The sequence below is a fragment of the Verticillium nonalfalfae genome, assembly GCF_003724135.2.
Source record: "Verticillium nonalfalfae strain VnAa140/NRRL 66861 chromosome Unknown scaffold_62, whole genome shotgun sequence".
NCBI classification, from domain to species: Eukaryota; Fungi; Ascomycota; class Sordariomycetes; order Glomerellales; family Plectosphaerellaceae; genus Verticillium; species Verticillium nonalfalfae.
Window position 1 is genome coordinate 131,918 of NW_021167287.1, and position 13,082 is coordinate 144,999.

At 53.6% G+C, this 13,082-nt stretch overlaps 4 protein-coding genes across 4 annotated transcripts; 1 reads left to right on the top strand and 3 right to left on the bottom strand.

The window, feature by feature from the left end:
* Positions 1–494: 494 nt before the first annotated feature.
* PPM2 (tRNA methyltransferase ppm2) lies at positions 495–2,936 on the bottom strand (the record flags this gene model as incomplete). Its single annotated transcript, XM_028641773.1, has 5 exons — positions 495–953; positions 1,027–2,051; positions 2,127–2,500; positions 2,572–2,792; positions 2,862–2,936. 5 exons carry the CDS (start codon positions 2,934–2,936, stop codon positions 495–497), a joined length of 2,154 nt encoding a protein of 717 aa, XP_028494342.1.
* A 799-nt stretch (positions 2,937–3,735) lies between these two features.
* Positions 3,736–5,247, top strand: ATG18 (autophagy- protein; the record flags this gene model as incomplete). The annotated part of the gene is made up of 3 exons (XM_028641774.1): positions 3,736–3,796; positions 3,879–3,985; positions 4,096–5,247. 3 exons carry the CDS (start codon positions 3,736–3,738, stop codon positions 5,245–5,247), a joined length of 1,320 nt encoding a protein of 439 aa, XP_028494343.1.
* An 876-nt stretch (positions 5,248–6,123) lies between these two features.
* Positions 6,124–7,813, bottom strand: PPS1 (tyrosine/serine/threonine protein phosphatase pps1; the record flags this gene model as incomplete). Its single annotated transcript, XM_028641775.1, has 2 exons — positions 6,124–6,431; positions 6,496–7,813. 2 exons carry the CDS (start codon positions 7,811–7,813, stop codon positions 6,124–6,126), a joined length of 1,626 nt encoding a protein of 541 aa, XP_028494344.1.
* Positions 7,814–9,352: 1,539 nt separating this feature from the next.
* Positions 9,353–12,482, bottom strand: D7B24_007670 (uncharacterized protein; the record flags this gene model as incomplete). The annotated part of the gene is made up of 2 exons (XM_028641776.1): positions 9,353–11,216; positions 11,305–12,482. 2 exons carry the CDS (start codon positions 12,480–12,482, stop codon positions 9,353–9,355), a joined length of 3,042 nt encoding a protein of 1,013 aa, XP_028494345.1.
* Positions 12,483–13,082: the final 600 nt, after the last annotated feature.

Below are 13,082 nucleotides of genomic sequence, written 5' to 3' on the forward strand. Positions count from 1 at the left end.
AACAGGATATTGCAAGTGCTATTGGGAAACAGAAATGCGATGCTGGCTAAGGTCAAGGGAAGTGGGTATGACAGGGTCGGAAGTGCATAATGCGAAAGACCTGGTGGTGCGCCAGTCAAAAGACCCGACTCAAGGATCTTCCTTGGGTAGGTGGTCAGCTATCGTCATGAACGCCGACCGCTAGGTATTTCATGCAGCTAAAACGCAGCCCTCTGAGCAGTGGGAGTGGGCATCTGCTCGCGTGGTGTGCCGTGGTTCCATTGCGACACACACTGAAGGGCGGATGATGTCACTCGTCCGTTCAAATCACAACTGCAGCCCAGCCTGACCCAGCTACCTAGGTAGGTACCCTAGGAGTAACTAAGTAAGGTAGGTCACTTTGGAGTTAGGAGTTCAGCACATGTCAAATGCCTCTTCTTTGCAGCGAGTTAGTCGAGCCAGCCACATCTCTACTTGCAGGCATCTGCCTGAATGCCATGATTCTGTCTGAGCATTCAAATGTCGTTTGTGTGCGCATATCGCACGGGTAGAGGTGCCTCTTCACCGGCGGCTGGATCTCCAACCATTTCGTTTGCAGTGTCAAACACGATGCTATACGTGCCCCTTGGCCAGTAGCCTCCAAATCCGTAGCAGGTCGCGCCGCCCCCCAGGATAACATACTGGTGGTGCCCGATATATACGACAGAGGACCCGATGAAGAAGGGGCGCAGACTACGCTTCTCATTAACGTCGACAAGACAAGCGACTGCATTGAACTTATTCGCTCCCATCTTGAGCACCAGTATATCCCGATCCTGAGGCAGCTGAGAGGCCGCCGTGACACCCCCGAAGAGGATGAAGCATCCATCAGGCGTGGGAAGGCAGTTGGCTCCAAATCTATGCAGGCTTGAATGATGCTCAGTTAGTGAGGGGTCGGCATCCGCACCGCGTCTGAAAGATATGGAGAGGTCAGACTGTTGACTGTTAGTAAGTCCCGTTGGGCCTATCTGGTCTGCAATATTGCGAGATCGCGTTGACCACACTTACCGAGCCATCCATATCTAGTTCCCAGAAGAAAGTCGACTGATTGCATGTGCCATCCTCATGCATACCACCAATCAGGGCTCCCGTGTAGGCCGCAGCATCAGTTTCGGGGCACTCAATCAAGGTCGCCCCGAAGACTGCTGGACGTGTCCCGCGAAGCTTACAAGTCCGCCAGCCGATCTTCGGATCGAATACATGGCACGCTGTCGTCACGTTGTGCTTATCCGTCTTTCCACCCACAACAAGAGCCAGCGAAGACGAGCCTAGCCTGACCGCCGAGTGACGAAAAGTTGGCATGGGCAGGTCGTGGGACCTGTACCAGCGCCCCGAAGACGTGGCATAGATCCAGGTTTCCTTCGACGGCGCGGTAGGAGAGGCGCGTCCACCAGCGAGCATTACCCCTGCGCTGCCCAGATCTGTAAGAGTGAAGCACACTCTCTGTGAGGGTCCGTTGCCTGACGATGTCGCTGGAATGACCTCTTCCGAGATGGAGTGAACGTCAAGGGAGCTGAGACGCGACCCGGGTCCTTGGCCGAGAATATGGCAGAGATGTTCGGGTCTCTCTGGCACGGCAACTTGAACAGCAGCGCCAAAGCGTCGCAATGACACGCCTTTCGGGGGCTCATCAAGTCGCATGGCTATTCGCCACTTTTCAAGCGTGCTCGACTGTTCCCGTGGTGATCGCGGCGTCAAAGTTTCTCCCGTGGATTGATTGCTTGCCTGGAGTACGAAGTAGTGACTCCCAAAGAGAGCAAACTCCTCCCATTCGTCGAAAGGTTCCATATTATCGAGGTGGTTCCTTTCGGCCGCCGTCATGAAGTAGTCGTCTGCCCAAGCCTCCCACAGAGGCCAGCTCTTCACAGTCGCCCAGCCTCGAGATTCAAAACGCCGGTGTTGGTCCGCCAAAGTGGGATACTGCGACACAGACCTCAGTGGTGTATTCATCTTACTGAAGTGTCTCATCATCGTCTTTGCAAAAGGGTGCTCCGGGCCATCAGGGAGCAATTGCTCAAGTAAACAGAACTGGGCTACAGTGGACAGTGAGCAAGCGGTTCAAGCACACGATGGAAGTAGCTGCCTGGGAGTGCTGCAGAGTGACATACCAGAACCGATCGAGCTGGCCCAGCGGATGACTTCATCGGCTGCTCGGGTCTCTAAGTAGGTGATTGACACCTCAGCCACGAATAGGAAGCTGACATCAGATGTGTCTGCACCTATGACTTTGGACAGGCAGTCTTGAAGGACTGAAGGCTGACGCAAGTCGCATGCAATGAGGGAATACAGGGCACTCTGGAGCAGAATTGGGGAGCCCGCAGTGCCCGTCACGCAGGAGGACCCCAACAGGCTGGAAAGTTCGGGGTGGGCCAACACTATCTTGCGTTTCCTCTCCATCAAGTCTGGAAAATCGACGTCGACAAACATAGTGTCGCCGGCCAGCTCTGGGTAGCGTGCGTGACACTGCCATGGCAACACGTCGCTAAATGGATGAACACATCAGTCAGTAGTTGTATGCTGACAAGCCAACATCTGAAGAGGAGGATGGGTCACCTTCCACACCCAAGATTGACGATCACCTTCTTGCGAGACGTGGGTTCGCGTAGAAAGTTGCGAACAATGGTGTCGATGACTTTGATTCTCAGGTGGTAGCCGCGGTTGACCAGTGGTGCTCGCCTTTGAAATCGCGGCACAAAGAAACGGTAGAAATGCGGCTCGTCAGGGTAGTAAAGCTTCTCAACACTTCTTTTCGACACGATGGAGCTGCTATTTGTCTACCTGGCCAAAGATGGCTTTGTTAGAGGCTTTCCTCAGCATGAGTTTAAAGGGTAAGGGCAAAATACTCCCATCACCAACTCATCCAAGCTCTGCCCATCTTGCTGACCATTTCCAGCAGGGACGACTGGTGGTGGTGTCATTTTGTGGCTGCGGGTCTCGACGCAGTGAGACGTAGCGCGTGTCGATTATTGACAGGCAGATGGCGAATCGTATGCAACGAGAAAGATGAGGTTTTCTTCACCCTGATGCACTCTTAATTTTTTACCCATTGCTGGTGTTTGCGGGTAAGACCCCCCACCATGTGGTAGGTACATTGAGCTTAGTGGGTGGGGATTAAAGGGTACTTTCGGTCAGACAGGATCCCTGCCACCTTCAGTGTCTGACCGAGTCGTCGGGCCCACTGCTTCTCCATGCATTGTGTAGCACCGTACTATGGCGAACTGTGCTCGGCTTTCAGCCACCCAAGTAACCCTGCTCGTTCGGGATGCGTATCCACTGCAGCTGCCCAGCTCGTGATCTATCTACGGACAGCTCCCCCGCAGCGAACGGCAAGACGACGCTTCGACCTGCGCCTCCCAGCCTCGCCTGCTGTCGGAACCCCCCCCCACATTCGTCCTTTCCGTGCTCTTCACGAGTTGACAAGAGATCGCTATTGCAACACGCGATTCCAGCCACGAGCTCGCACTTGTAACTCGTGTCATAGAACCCATCGCATGGTCTAGGCGCCCCGGAGCTTTCTGCCCCTGCTACAGCTCTAACGGCAGCCCATGGCTCGTTGATCGCTGTCTTCGAAGAACGACTGTCTGTCTAGTCTGAGACCTCTCTTGGTGACCTAGATACCGGAAACTTTAACAAGTGTCTGCTTGCTACAATTCACCCGGCTTGCGAGAGCTGGGCTCCAAGCACAACGAGGGAGCCTACCCTCTCCACAACCACACAATGACGACCCCGACGCTCAACTTCATAACATTTAACCAGGATCACAGCTGTCTCGCTGTTGGTCAGTAGACCTTGCTCCTCTAGCAGACTCGATGCATTGCCCTGACCTTTACTGACCCGCGGCCTTGCCCCCATCGCATCAGGTACCTCCAAGGGCTTTCGCATATACCACACCGACCCGTTCTCGAAAATCTTTAGCAGCGATGACGGAAACATTGCGATTATTGAAATGCTATTCTCCACGTCTCTGGTCGCCCTGATCCTATCTCCTCGCCACTTGATCATACAGAATACCAAGGCAAGCGGGCATGCGCCCTTCCTCGACCAGCGAACCAAGTACTGACAGGCAGGTCGCTGTAGAGATCCTCCGTCATATGCGAGCTCACGTTCCCATCTGCTGTGCTTGCCGTCCGCCTGAACCGAAAAAGACTGGCCGTTGTCCTAGAGTCCGAAATCTACCTGTACGACATCTCCAACATGAGCCTTCTGTATACGATCCCGACCTCCCCAAACCCAAATGCCATCTGTGCCCTATCGCCGTCCTCAGAGAATTGTTATATCGCATATCCGCTACCGAAGCCCCGAGACGAAAGCGGCGACAGGCGTCCCGCGCATGCGCCTCCTCTGTCAAACTACGTCGCGCCCACTTCCGGCGAGGTGCTCGTCTTTGATACCGTCGCTCTCAAGGCTGTCAACGTCATTGAGGCACACCGGTCCCCTCTGTGTTGCATTTCACTCAACGCTGAGGGGACGCTCCTGGCCACGGCCAGCGAGACGGGGACCATCATCCGTGTTTTCTCCATCCCGAAGGGTCAGAAGCTCTACCAATTTCGCCGCGGCACATATCCTTCCACCATATATAGCATGTCTTTCAACCTGAGCTCCACCCTGCTCTGCATTTCTTCCACCTCGGACACGGTTCATATTTTCCGCCTGGGCGCCTCTCCAGCGATAGCTACTGCGACATCCGAAACACCATCTTCGCCTCGACAGGACCGCTGGTCAAGGGCTCGCAGCCACGACAGCACCAACGAGTCTCCGGTCGGAAGTGCAGCTAATTCTCCACGGAGTGAAGTGGCTGATGGCGCGAGTTCGAGTAATGGTGGCAACGACCATGCCGCTCAGGCCCATAGAAGGCAGAGTGGGTCGTTCAGCAGCATGTTGCGTCGTTCTTCCCAGATAATGGGCCGAAGTGTGGCCGGCGTTGTAGGGTCCTACTTGCCGCAGACAGTTACAGAGATGTGGGAGCCAACAAGGGACTTCGCGTACATCAAGATTCCCAAGTCATCTCAAACGGGGCCGATCACTTCGCGAGGTCTGAACAATAGTGGAGGGGGATCGTCCACTCCGTCTACTGGGCCGCTGAGAAGTGTTGTCGCCATGAGCAGTAACAGCCCTCAGGTGATGGTAGTCACGAGCGACGGCGGTTTCTACGTCTTCAACATTGACATGGAGCAAGGCGGCGAAGGCTACCTGCTCAAGCAATTCTCGTACGTTGCCCGAGACACCTGACATGATCTAACGAACGTCGAACTCATCATCTTTAGTGTTCTTGACAGCGATGATAAACTGGACGTTTCTTCATACGGGGCCTGAGGCATGATGCATGATTCGGTGTTATCTTATCCTCGACCTGCCAGAGCCCCAGCCAACGATTGTCGTCGACTCAGGGCCCTCTCAGGCCCCCGATATAATCGAAGACATCCGCTTTACGCTAATCATCTTGGTAATGTCATCCGGGATCAGACTCATGGCTACTGGACCCCTGAGCCTTTGAATCTTGCCTTCTTTCATCGCATCAAGGGTGCAATCCAAATAAGCATCCTATTGGTAAAGCAGTGCTTTAAATAACTATTCTTACTTGTGTGCAGTGCGGTCGCTGCCATACGCCTGCCCTCCTTGGTTACATGTTCCCCTAACTCATTAGAAAATTTGAAGTGCGTGTGAGAACACAAATAAGCCTGATGCTTTCCCCAAAAGGCCTCGGAGGCATCAACGGAGTATTCCCTTGCTAGCAAATAATGAAATGAACCCCCGAAAGAACTTCCCTGTAATATCCTATCATCCTAAAACGAGACGCCCGAAGCCTCGGCGTGCTGTGAATACCCGTGATCTCCATACAAGTTTATTTGTGTAGGTGTGCTTTACCCGGTATTAGTGGTGCATTCCCACTGACCTAACAGCGCGTGCGGAATACAGCCAATCCGTAGAACATCGAAAAATAGCACAGAATAGTCAACGCCATGAAGTATTCGTGGTAGTCACCCGCCCCCCCCCCCCCCCCCCCCGGGGAAACCCACCATCCTCGAGCTCATAATTCGTCACGTCGTTCATCTTCGGAGCAGTGTCCGGATTTGATACTGCTTGTGTGTCTGTATGGTCGGAAGATCACCTCGCATACGGCCTGTTCATCGAGGCGATTTCTCGAGATATATCGGCCCACTCAAGCTCCCTCTTCAACGCCCCAGGGCCTCCCCTTCTGACTTGTAAGATCTCTTCCCATTTCAGAAGCTCGTATGCAAATCGAAGGTGAGGTTGGATAATGACGTTCAGTCTACGAGCTCGCACGTAGCAGTAGGCTCGAGGGAAGGAGTAGTTGAGTGACTTCATCACCTCGGCAATGCAAATGGTGGCACTGCGCGATACGCCAACGCGGCAATGAACAAGTGTCGCCGTGCCATTGCATCGACCACGTTCTGGTTCACAGTCAGATCAGGTTTGTAGCGAGAGGGGGGGATGCGTCGAACGGGGTGGATTTACCAATAAATTCCAAGCACCTTTCAAACTGATCCATCAAGGGATCAATGCCGTTGTCCTGGACACCCTGGACGAGGCACACATTATCAGACCCCCACTGCTCAAGTTCTCCATCCCTCCACATGGACATCTCTCCGACACTGAGGATTTGGCCGATCCCTAGGGACCTCAGTAACTCGGGATTGTTGGCATGTCCCAGGTTGCCGAGGTACATGTAATCCAGAACGCGGCTGGGAAGCGAGCCGTCCATGCTGTGCATCCAAGTAGGGTCTTTGATCAAATCCGTGATGCTAGAGAGTCCCTTATCTGCATGGGCGGGTGATTCATGTAGTAGTCGTGGCTCAATGCACGTCAGCAGAGCTACATCAGTAGGGTAAGCAAAGAAATTGCGCTTCTTTTCCGTGTGTAGATGCAGCCAGGAATCCGCAACCCCGCGTCCCGTGCTGTAGCTCAGATACGCAATGCTTAACATGGTGGACTCGGTATAACCGTCCGCGCAGTGGATAAGTATCTTTCTCGGCCTCGCCTGGATAGCAACATTCTCATTTGTGGGGGACGGCTCGTCGGCCGGGAACGTGCCATGGGCCAAATGGTAAATCCACTTGCATGTTTCCAGGATGCCGTCGGCCTCGACTTGGGACCAGGTCGGCGGAAGAATACTGCCGGATGAGGGGAAGTCGATATATAACTGCTGGTTGTCCTTTTCTTGCCCTCGAGCAATGCTCTTGAGGGCCGCCGGGTTAATCCGTCCCACGTCGCTACATTCTATGAGGACGTCGTACTCGGCTTCATCCTCGGTGGGGGGATCGGGTGTAGAGCCTACCCAAACATTATGGGAAATTTCGGAAGCCAGAGTCATAGCGTACATTTCCTTCCTCTCCTGGTGAAAGAAGTCGAGAACGTTACCGGTCAGTTGCCCGGTGGAGTCGATGGCAACAACCTCGGAATGGTTTGCCTCAAAGGTTCCAAAAGGGCCTACACAAATGAATGTGTTATACACAGGCAAAAGTTGGCCTTGGGCCTCGTGCTTGTCACGCCAGCGGCGCTGGGCCGTAACGACATCCCACGCCACTTTCCGTACGATTACGGCATCTTCGCCATAGACAACCACATCGGAAACGCCGGCTATCTTGGCAGCCTGTATTTGAAAGTTCCGAACGCAAAATCCGTCTTTTGGATCGATGTCTATGAGTCCAGGTGTTGCTTGTGTGTCAAGAAACTCTTGAGGAGCGATGGAACCCTTCAATCGAGAAACCGAAAGGTCGCCATCCGCCTTGACGAGGACCAATCCTCTAATGCAAGTAGGGGTTCTTCTAAGCATTCGGCGGCGAGCGATGAAGAAAGCTTGCTGGATATGGTTGTGTGGATGGAGGCCGTGGAACCAGGGGAACACTCGAGACGTGTCTGGCAAAGGTTGTCGAGAGGCGAAATCAATTGCTGCAGCCAGATCCTGAGGATGCAATTGATACAGCTTCAGGGGACCTGACTCAATACAAGCGAAGTCGTTGGGCGGGAAGAGCCATGAGGCTGGCTGGACGTCTTCGTCGTCAAGATCGTTTGGTGGTGATGGTGGTGGGGTACTGAGGTCTCCGCTTGGTGCGGGGCCTGGGGGACAGACTGGGATGTGCTTGTTTGGTATCGATGCCTGCTGCTGCACACTGATGGTGTCGAGGGATATCGCTGAGATGGGGCTGATAGCGGACGACGGTCGATGGGGAGGCAGTGGTCGGGAAAGGGCAATGGTGGCCATGATAGTTGTTTCGTATACGTGCTAAGGCTACCAACTCCGGATGTCGACGGCTTCGTGCTTGTTGGGCTTCGTCAGTAGCCACAGGCACCCTAAGAATATCGATTCGTCAGTAGGTTTCCTTGCCTCGGCAATGCTGCAGAATCGCACGATGCCTTACCATGGAGTGGACGCGCTCAGGTGACAGAACTCGTTGGCTTGACGTCGGGAGCAAGCGTACACCAAAGGAACAAGTACCACGAACGAACAATGGACGATTCTGGAGCAACGGAATTGAGAGGTCTTGTCACCTAATGCCAATGGTTGAAATTTGAGTGTACAATGGTGGAAGATGAGAAAAGGGAAGAAGGATGGTGTCGAGGTTGGAATGGGATATGATGAGCGTGAACTCAAAGGGGATGATGTGGGAGGTGAGGGGGGTTGCCCAGCACGGCCCATGCCCAGTAACTCGTCCAGTGACATCGGTTCTGCAACTGGAGGGTGACACCTGACGTTGGGCGGTTGACATACAATGGGGGCCCGGCAGTATAGAACACCCTTCGAGTGCTGCCTCCCCCCCCCCCCCCCCCCCCCACGTCCCAGAGCGCTCCATGTCGCAAGATCAGGACATGATAGCGATGTGCCACAATACAACAACACGCCGTTCTGAGTGGTTGGGCTTGGATTCCCGCAGCAAACTAGGTGGTTGAGTATCAGCAGCTAGGAAGCTCAGAGATAAAGATTGGCTGGGTGGCTGTGCCCGGAGCTCCACCAGTGCATTCTTAGCGCCTTGAGTCGTGCACGGATCAAGCGGGGTAGGGTCGCGCTTGGATACCAAGCGCCACCCTAGACCGACCCTTGGTCGCGATAAGCGGTGGACCGCATGACATGGGAGCGTTGGATGTTGTTTGCTTGCTGAAACAAACATGGGTCGTCTCTAGTGCTATCGCTTGACGTCTGCGACTGAGCGACACCGAAAGAATGGTAACTTCATTTATAATTCAAACCGATCGACACAGTTAGGCCAGCATCTGCACTGCCTGCAGGTGCTTTACATCGCTATCACGCATGACTTGCGCCTGCTGTGAACTCGATTAGGTAGCCCCAGCCTTGGTCCTACAGCTTCGGGAGGCTCTAGCCCATTGTTGCCACCAGGCGCTTCGTAGCTTTCTGCGCCCTCATGGCAGGAATGGTGTTGTTTCTTCCGGGCTTCCTACCCACCTCGACGCAGAGCATACGTATGAAATCTCGGCTGAGCCAGTAGCTCGAATGCGCGCTCAACATGTTCAGATATTGAATCTCGAGCGGACCACCACCCGAGCGTAGAAAGAAGTCAACCTGGCCGTTGTCGTTGAGCAGATACGCCTTTCTTTCGGCAATCTCCTCCCGCGAAAAGTCATGCACCTCCAGCTCTAATTGGGAGGGCAGCCGCGCCATGGAAGGTTTGGGAGCTTCGCCACAGGCAGCATCTGCAGCCGGGGCTGGGGCCGTTCCCGGGATGATGCTGCGCATGGTGTCTCCAACGTACTTGAGTAGAGACGTCGCGGTGCTGGGCACATATGCAGTCTTCAGGCTCGCCGCGTAAACTGGATCGATTGTGCCGTTGAGCAAGTAGGCTATTGGATCTTCTCTGGCCAGAATGTTGTAAACATTGTCGACGGCCATACAACCAAAAGAACCGGCCTCACTGGTTACATCTGGATCGTCCACGTCACTAGGCTCGGCCTCTGGCTTCGGCCTGCTGCGTCGAGGAACGAGCATCCCTCTTTCCAGCAGCATGAAGAACCCCGCAGGGCTACCGGCCAGAAAGAGATTGACAGTGTCAAATTCGAATACGTCAGCTCTGGGTGAGGGCAAGGACAGATCCAGCGAAGGTACTCGGTTCGGTTGCCTCGACAGAATATCAACAGCCATCGCACTGCCAAGGGAGTGGCCAATGAGATGGACGCGTCCTTTGTCGTGAAATCCCGGATTGTTACGGCACCACAAACGGTATACCCTGTTGGCTTCCTTGACTAAAGCCTCAATCATTTGGCCCTTGTGATGAGACATGTAGAATGGAATGTCGAACATAATGTCGGATATCATGCTTCGTACTGCCGGGATTGTTTTAGGCTCAATATCTTTGAGCCCAAAGCGGTCAAGGCCCTTTAAAGCCTCTTCTTCACCGTCCTGCGCAGGCCCCCCATTTTCTAATGTCAGAGTGTGGCGCCAGTTGACGGGAAGAACCATGATACCATTTTGGGCTTCTCGAAGGCTGCCATTCAGAGCTGGGTTGTTCAGTTCCATGTTGACCTCTTTGCGGAAAGCATTGATGGCGTGTGTGAAGTGAAAGCTCTCGACTCGTTCAGCGAACTTCTGTCCGATGCCGTGGCAGACAAGTATCAAGTCCGTGACCTGACCACGGTCTGCCTGTACTTTGCAGGCAGGACAAATCTCGATCCTTGTGCCCGTGGAAGAGGAGGGGGCAGCGTCAGTACCAGCGCTGATCTCTGCGTGCTTCTTATTCTGGATCCTGTCCCACGCATCCTGGTCAAAGCCACGCACTACGGGAATGCCGATGGTTGTCCCTCTCATGATCTTGGCAACAGGCCTTCTCCCATAATAAGCTGAGGGTTTGAGACTTGGCTTGAGAAGAAATGCGTTCGAGGCATCCTTATAAATGACATGATAGCTCGCAAAGCTTTTCGACGGTTGCTCAGAATTTTTTACGCTTGGTTCGGGGGCGATAGACCCTTGCGCTGCCGCCTCTCCTCTGAAACAATGAGCAGAGCAAAAGGGGTCCGTCGATATGACAGGCTCGTCTCCGGCGAGATCATTGTCGGAACGTTGCCTGTCATTAGGCCACAACGGGTGCGACACTTTTTCTTCGCCAAGCGGCCCAACATCGATGGCACAGCGAAGCTCGTCGCTCCACGTCTCTGTATACGGCCTCAGCTCTCTGTAGCCAGCCTCTACTTGATTGGCCACTGTAGGAGGCATAGGATTCATTGTGTCTCTTCGATGTGCGTTAGATGATGTGTTATGTCAGGTCATACGCACGGCTTTAAGCCTATCGCGAAACGTCGTGGGGTTTGCAAACAGACCTGTAAAACCACGTTCCCCGAAGAACAATAGCAATGTCATTGACGGGGGACCAGTAGATTGGTTTCATTTGAAGAGATGGCAGGGATACTTTGTGTAAACGCGAGATACCGACGGGTACCTCCAACGCGCATCTACTGACTTGCGGATCAGCATCGTCAATGTCCAGAGTATGAAGATCCTCCAATTTTTCACGAGTTTTCTTGGCGCCGCGCTCTGGGCCAGAAACTGGAGCATCTCTGGTAACGGCGCCTTCATTCTGATCTTCTCGTCCCCCAAACACACTGGCCATAGACTCAGGCGTAGACCCATAGCTCTCGACACGAGCAAATGGTGTTCCGGATATGCCATCGTCCATGGCAGCTCGGGAAACAACAGCATCGGCGAGCGGTTGGAGGCGTTGATTTTCCTGATCTGCACGTAAGCTTGTTTTGAAACGCAGAAAACCGCCCTTTGTGAGTTCCTCGCCAACTGGGGGGTTGCTGGGCGACAAGCGGGCAGATCGTGTCGAGTCGGCTCGTTTCCGAGATGCTGATGATGTCGGCTGCTGTTTGTCTGTGCTGCCGTCGCCGGCCTCTAGGTCTAACAACATGCGTTTCAGTTCCAGCATAACCTTTTGAATCACCTTGTCCGCAATCAGGGACGATTGACGCAGTCTGACAAGAGCGCAGAAGGTATTTTGGAGATCGGTGGACACGTCGAGGTACAGCTCCGAACAGCAGAGAGAGGCTGCAGCTGTGGACTCGGCCACTGGCTGTGCTGCCAATATTGACTGGCTCGTATCACTGCCGACATGTTTTTTATGATGCTTGCGCGCCAAACGCTGGACGAGTGATGCTAATTTTCTGTCGTTCGCCTTCTCGAGGACAGGACCTAGGGAAGTGCTATTCCTTGCCTTGCGGTGCGCTGCATCATCTTGATCGGAAGCTAGGGATAGCCATGCCTTTTCGAGTGCAATGTTATCGCCTTGGGAGAACGGTCGCAATCGACTTTTGGCAGACTTCGCGTCGGAAGCATAGGCAAGAGTGCCAGGGGAGAGGGGGTCGTCGATCGGTATCAACGACGTATAGAAATACTGCGCGTTGACCCGAGGTGTATCATCGGAGGCGTTGTCTGACGATTCATAGGTTATCGGAGCCAGCCTGCAATTTTGCTGGTACGTGTGTCCCACAGCTGACATGGTGTCGAGGGGTGTGATCATCCGCTCGAGCAAGACCGCTCGGGCGCACGAGTACTATGAGCTTGTGGTCAGCTTGAGTTTGCGCGATATGTAGTTCCTTGTAAGAGTCTAGCATCACTCGTGACGTTGGTTGAAGTGGCGAGTATTCTCGTGGAAGGTCTTGTTGGCACCCATGCGCGGCCTGGTAAGACGAGAAATGAATGACGCAGACGGAGGTTGCAAATTCAGAACACAACGTGTTTGGCATATGAGGAGTCGGGCACGTTGGGTACAGGCAACGGTGAGTAAAGAAATTTAAAACAGATTTCAGCTTGACATGGAATGTTGGAAATGTCATTCGTGAGGTAGGTACCTACCTACCAGGTAGGCGAGGCAGGTAGAATAATTAAGAATGACGTCTTGTGAGAGCTTTGACCAGGGTGAGGCAGCAAGGTACGTAGGCATCAGTGGACCTTCCCCAGCCCAGGCACCTAGGTATTGGGTGCATGTGATTGTCGCCAAGGTTTCAAGACAACAAACAATCATCTGCTTCCATTGAATTCCTTTCCATTTAAATACAGGATCATCAGTTGAAACAGACAATGACTACATCACAATAGG